Source organism: Pteropus vampyrus, unplaced genomic scaffold (assembly GCF_000151845.1).
Source record: "Pteropus vampyrus isolate Shadow unplaced genomic scaffold, Pvam_2.0 Scaffold252, whole genome shotgun sequence".
NCBI classification, from domain to species: Eukaryota; Metazoa; Chordata; class Mammalia; order Chiroptera; family Pteropodidae; genus Pteropus; species Pteropus vampyrus.
Genome location: NW_011889033.1, coordinates 301,234 through 312,668, shown reverse-complemented (window position 1 = coordinate 312,668; position 11,435 = coordinate 301,234). Strand labels below are relative to the sequence as shown.

Here is an 11,435-nt window from a genome sequence, read left to right as displayed (position 1 = left end):
TCACAGCTCAGTCGGGTTAAGCTATGGGGAATGAGTATTCCCGGGAGAAAGCACAGCAAGAGCAAAGGTCCGGGGGTGGGAAAAAGCCGGCACGCACGGCCACGTCCCCCACGGTGTCGCGTGCAGCGGCGCACCTGCCGGCCACCTCGGTTCTATTCTGTGAGATCATGGGATGGTCCTCCCTACGATCGTGGCTCCTGGTGACCCGAGAGTGCCACGTCCTTCCTTCTGCACGTGAAAGGGCCTCAGCACTGCAGACACAACCTAGGCCTTTGGGTGGAGCTACGTGCTAGCGCTGCATCAGTCATAAGACCCATCGAGAGCAGCTGCAAGGAATTATGCTCACGGAAGACGGCTGAACTTCTGCGGTGCATCCGTCCTTCAGATCCTAACCTTGCATCGGGCCTGACCATCACAGAAAGGTGGCCTTGGGCCCCGCTGTTTTGATTGTTTAGCTAATGCAGATGGATGAGGTGACGCTCATGATGGAGTAGAGGTCACCGGTCAAGGTGAGAATCATGGCTTTCTGATGGGCCCCAAATGGGATCATTAAAAGCAGACTTTCTATCACTCAAGTTAAAAAGGTATCCTGTCTCTCCTTCTCTCCTTCCCGAATGGTACCAGCCAGCCTCCTAGGTGTCACTCGGTATGTCCCATATGGTCTCTGAATCTGTCCCTTCCCCCGGGGCTCAGAGCACTTTCTCAGCTCTGGGTCCTTGTCAGCTCTCACCTGGCCGAGCGCCCAAGCCTCCCATTGGTTTATACCCCAGGATCCTCCGGCTCTATCTAACAGGCTGCTCATGTGAGCTTCCTATGTCCTAAGTCTGACCACATCCTTCTCCCCCTGAAAACCCCCCAGCGTTCCCCACCATCCTCGGAACAAGGTGACGCCCCAGCCTGGCACTCCATGCCCTCACCCCTGGGCACACCCCCTCCACCCCTGCCCTTGTCCCTCTGCACACTGTAGCTTGTCATGTTCTCAGAGTCCCAGGCACAGTGGGGCACGCTCGCCCGAGTGCCACCTCGCCACCTGCAACGTCCTTCCCAGCCCCCTAGGTCTCAGTGTCTGCCGCGCCTGCCCTGCAAAGCCTTCCCCGGCAGGACGAGCCACCTCCTCTCCGCTGGGCTGCAGTGCCCTGCGTATGGTGCGAAGTGAGCTCATCACGGTGCGTTTATGTGTTTACGTGCCGGAGTCTCCTCTCGCAAGGCGGGCAGACATCTGAGCAGGCCAAGGCTCTAAGTCAGACAGGCCAATCCCGTGTCTGCCACTTGCCCGGTGTCTGACCTTGACCACATTACTCGATGCTGTGATCTGAATGCTCGTGTGCCTGCATCACTCCTAAGTTGAAACCTGACGCCCCGTGTGATGGCGTTCGGAGGTGGGGCCTTCGGGAGGTGCTCGGGTCATGTGGGACTCATGCTCTTACATAACAGACCTCGCCAGGCTCCCTCTCCCCTTCCCCCACGTGACGACACACTGAGAAGTCGGCGCCTGCAACCCAGGAGCTGCCTTCATCGGTGCCATGCTGGCTGGCACTCTGACCTTGGGCTTCCAGCCCTTGGAATTAGGAGATATAAATTCCTGTTGTTTATACGCCATTTAGTCTCCGGTATTTTGTTACGGCAGCCTGCACGGGTTAGGACACTAAAACCCTCTAAGCCCAGTGACTTCATTTAAAAACAAAAGAGAGAACTCAGTAGTACCGCCTCACTGTGAACGATCGTAAGGATCAAAGAAGGGATCTTATGTAACACACAGCACCGCGCTAAGCAGACACTCGGTAAACGCTCGTCACTCGGTCAGGTACCAAGGCTGGCATCGCGAGCCCACCAGGACCCTCTGCCTTCCTGCGACCAGAAAGGGTGTGCAGAGCCCTCCTTGACACAGCATTCCAAAACGTCCGTGTCGATCCACCGCAGCTGGCAGGTCGCGATGGCTGCCCAGCCGCCACGTGGACCCCGGCTCTCGGATGGCAGGGCGGGTGGGTGTGTGACGAGGCCGGGCAGAGGATAAAGGCTTCACTCCCTGGGTACCTTTTGCAGCATCTCGCGTCTCCTCCTAGTTATTAATTTCTGGCGGAGCTTTTTCTTTTCCTGCTTTAAGTCACTGTCCAACTTCTGTTTCACAGAGAAGACTTCCGTCTGAGCCCGCTCCAACAGCACCTCCATCTGACCTTCGTCCAAGTACCCTGCCCTGGGCAGAAAAGATTCCGGGTTACCAGGCGAGCTCGCCAAACTCCCGGCCAGCCCGGCTCTCGCCGTGGCTGACAGTTTATCTCGATATCGGTTTCGCTGGGATCAGGCGAGTGTTTACCCTGGAGGAGGAGGAGGATGGGCAGCTGAGACGTGACTGGGATACGGGGAAGGTAAAAGCATCGTCGTCACAGGTGCTCAGAGAAAGCCCGGCCTCAGGAGAGACCTCAGCGCGAGGGCAGAGAGTGGGCGAGCATTTCCGGGACAAAGGAGCACACTGTGGGGCGGACCCTCCCAAGAGGAGATGAAGGGGTCGGGGGGGAAGTCAGGAGCTCCTGGTGACGGGAAGGGCATCAGCGATGTATGAGATGTAAACGTGGGGACCACTCTGTGAGGGTTAATTCCACGTGCTGACCTGACTGGACGGGCGCCCGGGTTAGAGGTTGCCACCGTTTCTGGGTGTGTCTGTGCGGGGGGCGGGGGGGTGGACATGGGAGGGGGGTCCGGGTCCGGACGAGAGCAGCGTTTGAATCGGTGGCCTCGTAAGGCAGAGGGCTTCCCCGGTGTAGGACGGCGTCGTCCACCCACTGAGGGTCCAGACAGAAGAGGAGGCGAAGGAAGGAGGAGTTCGCCCCTTTTCTACTCTGCCTCACTGAGCGGGGACAGCTCATGTCATCTCCTGCCCTTGGGCTGGGATGTGTGTCATCGGCTCCCCTGGGTCACAGGCCTTGGGACTCAGACTGACCGACTCCGCTGGAGTTTCCGGGTCTCTGCTGTGCAGACGGCAGACTGTGGAACTTCTCAGCCTCCAGAACCGCGTGCGCCAACCCCTCATCCGTACCTTATTCTGTTTTTCTGGAGAACCCTGACTGACACTCTATTGCGACCGCTATTCTGCCTGCACCCCTGGGCTGGGCCCCCTGCTTGGCACAGGGGAGATTCTCCACGGAAACTTCTCGGAGGAAAAATAGGTGAATGAACGAATGGTAGATACATGCTTTAAAAATATAAGTCTGTGCCAGCCTCTGATGATGGAGTCTAAAAATCAGAGGTAAAACCTACTTCCTTGTACAGCCATCGGTCTATGCAAGGCAAGGAGCTGCTCCTTCCGCTGGAGTGAAAATTAATCAGGAATGTCAAGTCAATTGCGGTGACAAATTCATTAGCATCTTCGGTAAGGAGCGTTCGCCCACATAATTTGCACCTTACAGCATCCTCATTAAACAGTGTTGCAAAGATCTAATAAAATTACTAGGTGGTAGAACCAATTCACAAAACTACAGATCGTCATAAGAAATCAACTTTAGAATCATGCCCCTACTCATTTTAGAGCTTCTCGTACCCTAAAAAGAATAAATTTCATAGTTTGCAATGCGGGCCTCAAAGTCCTAATGAGAAGGAGCGTGGCAGAGGACAGGGGCTGCCCCGCCACGGGGTGGCCCCGCTGCTACTGAGGAAAACCAGTCGGATCCCAAGACAAGCATCCGTGTGTTTACACTTCGTCCCAAAGGGGAATGTGAGAGCCAGGGAAGAGGCCTCTCCGTCATGCAGCTCACGTGAGCATCCACCGCCGATTTCTCGATGAAATGTGGGGGACTTGCTTCAAAATGACCCAGGGCGGGGACGCACAGTCACATCGGGATTGGCTGGGAGGCAGCCCCTGTCGGAGGCGAATGATGGGCATGCGGGGTTCACGGTACGGTCGCCTCGGCTACTGTGCATGGTTTTAGAGCTCTACGATGCAAAGGAGCCTAACGACTAGAGAATTCTTCCTAAGAAACATGTAAGGAGGAGCCAGTGCATTCGATGAACGAACAGAAGCCGGTGGTCTTGGGCGAGGATGCTGGGGTGGCTCTTTCGCACTCTGTGGACAGTTGGGGGGGGCGGGGTTACCTCTCGTGCTTCTGGATGAGGAGGGTCAGCTGGGCAGCAGCAGCGCTCAGAAGGCCTTGCACACGGGTCTCTGACGACTGAATGTTCTGGACCAGGTACTCCCTGTGGCCAAACCGTTTACTCAGGTGATACCTCTTACTAGCCTGGAAATAGTCCATTAGCTCTTCTACATCCTCCTGTTTTAAAAAAAAAAAAAAAAAATCAAGAAAATACGCCCGATTAAGATGTAGAGAAAATATTACATTTCCTTTCCAAAGAAAAGATGCAGGAATAGGTGCCCTGGGTTACACACTCATCTGAGTAAGAAATGCAGACTCTGAAAAGTGCCCTGGGCCAGACGGTAAAGTTATCAAACCAACGCCACCGCCCCAGGAGTGAGAACGCAACTTCCTGCAGCCCGCGATCCGCCCTTCACCCCGCGGAGCTCCAGGACGCAGCCCCAGGGTCAAGCGGCCACCAGCCCTGACACCCGGCGCCCACACTCACGGGGCAGACGAGACGGGCAAAGAGCAGCAAGCACTTTTTCCGGTCTACAAAATGAACGACACCCAGCCCCACGCGAGAGAGGGTCGTAGCCCAGTTCACACGGGCGTCTCCTCCGGCCTGATGCTGGCCCACGGCCCTTCCCGCCCCATCTGCCATGAAGCAGGGAGACAGCGCCGCTGCCCCCGTTCCCCGATGAGGGGACCGCGCCCACGCTGCACAGCTCGGGGATGTCAATGCAGCGATCTCGTTTGGGGGCCTGTGCTCTACCTCACCGGAGGCCACCCCGCTTTACCCCTTCATCCAGCTTTACCCAGCGGCAAGGTAACGAGACCAGCAGGAAGTAAAACATGGCCTCGTGATGTCACCCCCACTCGCCGGCTGTGCTGTCTTTTATCCGTCTGTGGAAATAACACTTTCTTCCACAAGATACATTTGACGCCACGGACAGCGTCCTTTCCACGCGAAAGCTATACCGTTGCCAGCTCCCGACGGCTGAGAACCGGCCTGTCCAGCAGTGGAGCCTGAATGGCCCGTCAGATGCGCGGAGCAGTGCGGGGTCCCTGCCAGGTCCTGGCAGCAGAATCAACACACAAGAAACGCCGTGGCGACAGCCCCATTCTCCATGGGCCTGGACCCGCGTCAGCGGGTGACGTGGGCGGCCACTTAAGGAACTCGCAGTCGGCACCCTCAAAACGTCCAGTAGCTCCGGTCAAGGTCGTCTGCCATGGCGCAGTGTGGCATGCGTTCTCTCTAACTCGGCCACCCTGGCTCTGAGAGTCAGTCGTGCCTCTTCACGAGGAGGAGGAGGAGGAGGACCGCAAAATCCGTGACTACCTGAGGGATGCCACGGGGTCTGAACACCCGGAGGGCGTGACAGAATTTCTACTTTACTGACTCTCGCTGAAGTTTTAGTGGGAAAAACCTAGAGCAAAATGGAGATGCTGCTTTGTTCCCTTCAGGTCCCGGTGCCTCCTGAGCGTGGCTCGTCTTCCCCAAGGCTCACGGTGACCTTCCCCGGACAGCACCCTGCTTCGTCACAGCCCTCACGCACCGAGCCTGTGCCGGGACCAGGAATCTGGCACGTGTCTGCACACCAGAGATATTCCCTGTGTGCGTGTGTGTGTGCGCCTGTGCACGTGAAGTGCCTCAGGCCGGCCTCGTAAGGAATTCCACAGCAATGGGGACAGTCCCAGATACACTGTTTCCACTGTCGTCTAGGAATTTACTGTCTGCGCGAACAGCATTCACGCTCAAGCTCATGTGTGAAAACAGACACAAATTTACCCAGGCACCTACATTGTAACCCCCACACACTATATGCACAGATGTATTTATGAGATTTTAACTGCTATGTATATTAAGCACATCTTGTGCCCATCACCGGCTTTACAGATCAGCTTAAACCTCCGTCACTCCCCCCTGAGTGTGGGGACTCTTATTATCCCCGTTTTACAGGTAAGGAAAGCGAGGCTCAGAGAGGTTGGGTGTTTTGCTTAAGCTGACCCAGCTGGTGGGTGGCAGGACAGGAATTCGAGTCCAGGTCGACCTGACTCCCAGGCTGTGCTTCTGGCCCCCGTTCGTCCTCCCCACCGGACACTCACACGCACAGAAAGGGGCAGAAGGAAGGGGACGTCAGTGCACCCGTCCGCAGCACGAAAGAAAAAACGGGACTTCGCTCTGGGGGAGGAACGTACTGAATCCGTTCCGGAAAATCACTCTCCCTTAACGGTGAGCCTGAAGCCCGATCGCAGGCATTACCTGGATGTTGCAGTAATCCTGCAGAAGCATTTTAGCTGCCTCCGGCTTCAGTTCCCCTTTGAAAATGGCACTTTTTATCTGGGCAAAGAAGATATTGTGCAGTTCGCTTCTCTGGAAAACGGCCAGCTGCCTGCGAGCCCTGGCGAAGTCTTCCTCCTTCTGCAGGGCGAGAGACCTCCTGAGGTGCCCCAGCTCCAGGCCGTGCAGGGCCCGCAGGGAGGCGCTGCACTCGGCTGCAGACTGCGGAGGGAAGGAGCGTGTGAGAGACCGGCGCACGTGACGGCACGTGTACACACAGGCACCAGCACATGCACGAACACAGTGCATACTCACGCACGCACGCAACACAGTGCATACTCGCGCATGCACGCAACACAGTGCACACCCATGCATGCACATAACACAGTGCACACCCATGCATGCACGCAACACAGTGCACGTGCACGCACAGTGTACACTCACACATGTACGCAACACAGTGCACACCCATGCATGCACGCAACAAACACCGTGCACGTGCAAGCACTGTGCATACTCACATGCACGCAGTGCACGTGCATGCACAGGCACATGCACACAACATAGTGCATACTCACACATGCACACAACACAGTGCATACTCACACAGGCACACAATGCAGTGCATACTCACGCATGCACGAGCACAGTGCACGTGCACGCACTGTGCATACTCAAGCATGCATGCAACACAGTGCACATGCATGCACCAGGACATGCACAAACACAGTGCATACTCACACATGCATGCAACACAGTGCACGTGCACGCATGGGCACATGCACACGACACAGTGCACACTCACATGCACACAGTGCACATGCATGCATGCGCACATGCACACATAGGCGTGTGAGCGCACACACACACGCGCGCGCGCGCACACACACACACACATACACTATCCCAAGCTGACAATGATGAGGCTGCTGAGCTCTGGTAAACGTCGTTGCAACCTGCTCTCCTGCTATCCTAACGCTTTCCAGAACAATCTCAGAGCAGAACATTCGCAGGGAAGGAAACCTGCAAACCAAAACTGCCTCAAAGTGGCCTGTAAAGCGGGCACTCCGTGGACCATGCTGGGAGGCTCTCAAGCTTGTTGCCCGCGCTGGAGAGAACCGTGACGCACTGACTGCAGCCCGGAGGGACACACGTGCACACCGACATCACGCCCGCCCTGAGCCACGTGCTCTGTGGACGTGCCCTTTCTGCCTCCCCACGACCCCCATGGGACCATGAACACTGCTCTATTATGCCGTGCTTGAACGACACCACATTTCTGATGCGCAAGGACCCTTCATTAGACTATGAACTTCTCGAATGCGAAACCGCGTCTCATTTTTCTCTGTACCTTCCCTGCCTAGCGCGATACCTGAGAGATGGTAAGTGACTAACAAACGCTTTCTAAATGAATGCTGGAGGCGCATGGACAGACGCGCAGACGGACAGGTGGCTGGAGAGTGGTGAGTGGATGAACGGATAGTGGGTGGGTGGCGGATAGATAAATAGATGGATGAGTAGATGGATGAGTAGATGGACAAGTGGATGGACAAATGAGTGGATGGACAGACGGACGGACGGATGGATGGATGAATGGATGGATGGGTGGCTGGCTGAGCAGGTAGGTGAATAGATGGGTATTGCATTAAATGAATGGATGGATAATGGATAGGTGGATGGATGGATGGATAATGGATGGATGGATGGATGGTTAGGCGGATAGATGGGTGGGTGGGTGGATGGATGGATGGATGGGTGGATAGATGAATGGATGGATAATGGATGGATGGATGGTTAGGCAGATAGATGGGTAGATGGATGGATGGGTGGAGAGATGGATGGATGGAGGGATGGATGGAGGGACGGATGGATGGATAATGGATGGATGGATGGACGGAGGGATGGATGGATAATGGATAGATGGATGGAAGGACGGATGGATGGATAATGGATGGATGGAGAGATGGATGGATGGAGGGACGGATGGATAATGGATGGATGGAAGGACGGATGGGTAATGGATGGATGGAGGGACGGATGGATGGAGGGACAGATGGACGGATGGCTGGATAATGGATGGATGGATGGAAGGACGGATGGGTAATGGATGGATGGAGGGACGGATGGATGGAGGGACAGATGGACGGATGGCTGGATAATGGATGGATGGATGGACGGAGGGATGGATGGATAATGGATAGATGGATGGAGGGACGGATGGAGAGATGGATGGATGGAGGGACGGAAGGATAATGGATGGATGGATGGATAGATGGGTAGATGGATGGATGGATAGATGGGTAGATGGATGGATATGGATGGATGGATGGATGGATGGATGGATGATGGGTGGATGGATAGATGGGTAGATGGATGGATGGATAATGGATGGATGGATAATGGATGGATGGAGAGATGGATGGATAGAGGGACGGATGGATAATGGATGGATGAATGGATGGAGGGATGGATGGATGGATGGAGGGATGGATGGATGGATGGATGGATAGATGATGGATGGATGGATAGATGGGTAGATGGATGGAGGGACGGATGGATGGAGAGATGGATGGATGGAGAGATGGATGGATGGAGGGACGGAAGGATAACGGATGGACGTGAGGATGGATAACGGATGACTCCCCGAGGGGAGCAGCGATGAGTGACCTTCCTTCGGGGCTGCCTCACCCTCTCGCTGACACGTTTCAGCAGCTCCTCTGCCTCCTCCGTCGCCGCCACCTCCCTCTGGTACTGGTTCTCCGTCTTCTTTCTTGTCTCCAGGTCGCACTCGGCGGTCAGGGCCACCATCTTCCGATCGAGCTCCTCTCGGATTTCTCTCTCCAACGACAGAAACTGCTTTTTGAAGACGGCGCCCATCCTCCTCTCTACCTGAGTGGAGAGGCGGCCACTGCTCGCCAGATTTCTCAGGAGAAGGGCAATGACATCCTTGCTGATTTGGGTTCGACAAGCCTCGAGCTCCGCGTCGGCCTGATTCAGGGTTGCGATCTCCAGCCTGGACAACACAACGGTCGAGAGGACCCAGTTACACGAGATCGCAACGAAAAACGAGCTCCCTCCAAACTCGGAGGCTTCAATTATTGGCACGCAGAGCATTTCTTTTTTCCTTTTCCCTCCTTCTCTCCTCTCTCCTTCCTGCCCCATCCGGTTTTGGAAGGCCACTGACTAAGTAGCCGATTCTCACATAGCAAATTTGCAAAGTACCGGGCTAGGAACAACAAGTAATAATATAACTAACATAAGGTACGGTCTTAGTCAACAACAAAGAAACAGAGGGAAAAATGGAGAGTTACTATATCAGGAGAATTTGAAAAGAAAGTTTAATTTTTTCCAATTAAAAATTCATTTATGGATATAGTAAGTAGATGTAAAGTGGCCGCCTGGACGGGGCTCTGGGAGGGACAACCTGAGCAAACACAGGAATGAGGGGGGTGAAGGGCCGACCTGATGGCTGGTCTTCTGAGAGCCTGATCACCACCCACGTCGGCACCTTCGGAGACAGCACCACTCCCGGAGGACTGACGTCCCCCGGCGCCGAAATGCCCCTGACAATTCCAGGATCTCAGGCTGACGTCACCGTCACTCAGGCCACAGTGACCAGGAAGGAATGTCCCTCCAAAGGGACCTGTGCACATGAGCATCAACTGAACGTCTCGCATATTTTCACGCTTTTGTAGAAAAAAAGGCAAAAATAGCAAAAATGACCCAGCAAAGGTTTTTGAAGAAGTAAAGAAATCTCAGTGAAATCCCTGGGCGAGCGTCACGACCCCAAGCTGCAAGGGCCTCGTGACTCGCAGAGCGAGGCGGAGTGACGCTCAACGCTGAGATGAGCGTCTGCCTCGTTCTGGGAATCGGGCGGAGGGTTGCCCACCCCAGCGTTTGCTTCAGGCGGACCCAAGTACCAATCAAAGCCCGAAACCCGCGCCCGGCGGCCAGCCCCCCACAGCCGGCCGGCCTCCTTCTCCTTGTCCCTAATGACAGCCATAACCTAACGCCCGCAGTGTGGCAGAACAGAGGCGGCTACTGTCATTGCTATAAAGAAAGTGCTTTGGTGACAGATCCAGCCTGACAACCGTGATGCAGGAGCAGCGCAGCAGAAGTCACCGCGCCGTCAAGCCGTTCACCTGAGAACGACTCGGCATCAGAGCCGCAGTTTGGCCAAGGGTGGCGGCCGCTGCCCCTACGGGGCAGCAAGTTCTCTAGTGACAGAGGCAGACCGACATCCGCAAGGCGGTCAACGTGCGGCAGCCGCCGTTGCTGCCACGAGGCGGGTTCTCTAACAAAAGGCGTGGAGTAACATCTGCAGTGCAGCTCAAGTCTGCAGCCACGGCCACAACGCCCGTTCCCGCACCGCAGGCGGGCCCGTCACCCTTGTAAATCACCAGCACGCAGAAGACGCGCCAGGACGAGGCCTCTGTCTGGTTACTATTCCCGCTTGCACTGCCCGCTGCCCTGTATTTATTTGTGTGTGAGCCGTTTCTCCCTGCAGACTGGGGACATCTTAGGGGGTCCCGGCTTTTCTCGACTTCCTTCCCAGCATCTAAGACAGTGCCAGGCACGCAGGAGGAGCTCAGCAAACACTTGCTGGGAGAAGGGAGGCATCTGTTGGACACAGAACTCCTCCAAGAAACCGTCGCTGCTGGGAAGATGACTGTGAGGGTTGCCATGGAAACCAGAGGCTTTACTGCTGCTCTGCTCTGCGGCAGTCCCCCACAATAAGCCTGCTTTGGTTTGTCAGGCACTGGTGAGACACCACCACCTTGCAGGAAAGCCAGAAGCGAGGCCTAGGTGTGAGGACGGGGCTGCTTTTCCATCCCAGTTGGATGCTTGTCGCAAGGAGGCTTGTGTTGGCCATTTGGTGAACTGTCACCGATCCTTCCAGAAATCTAGGAATGCCCTAGGCATGCGCTATCTGTACGGTGGGTTACTACTGCTCCATATCTCTGAAAGAGCTGTCTATACTCCCTGTCACCATTCTATGGTTCTAGCCTTCTGCCCCTGCCTCTTCCCCAAACCTGCGCTGGTCATCAGTAACATCCCAGGAGTGAAAAACAAGACACTTGTCGGTT

The 11,435-nt window shown here is 55.5% G+C and overlaps 1 protein-coding gene across 11 annotated transcripts in view; it reads right to left on the bottom strand.

Moving 5' to 3' along the window:
• EVC2 (EvC ciliary complex subunit 2) overlaps window positions 1-11,435 on the bottom strand; it is a 41,653-nt gene that overhangs the window by 1,625 nt on the left and 28,593 nt on the right. For 10 of the 11 annotated variants that reach the window (XM_023520192.1, XM_023520189.1, XM_023520190.1 and 7 more), the window contains 4 exons: window positions 9,037-9,361; window positions 6,331-6,570; window positions 4,087-4,262; window positions 2,035-2,194 (listed from right to left, as the gene is read on the bottom strand). In XM_023520192.1, coding sequence (XP_023375960.1) covers window positions 2,035-2,194; window positions 4,087-4,262; window positions 6,331-6,570; window positions 9,037-9,361 — 901 coding nt within the window. The remainder of the gene's footprint in view (window positions 1-2,034; window positions 2,195-4,086; window positions 4,263-6,330; window positions 6,571-9,036; window positions 9,362-11,435) is intronic. The other variant, XM_023520197.1, reaches the window with a different exon arrangement.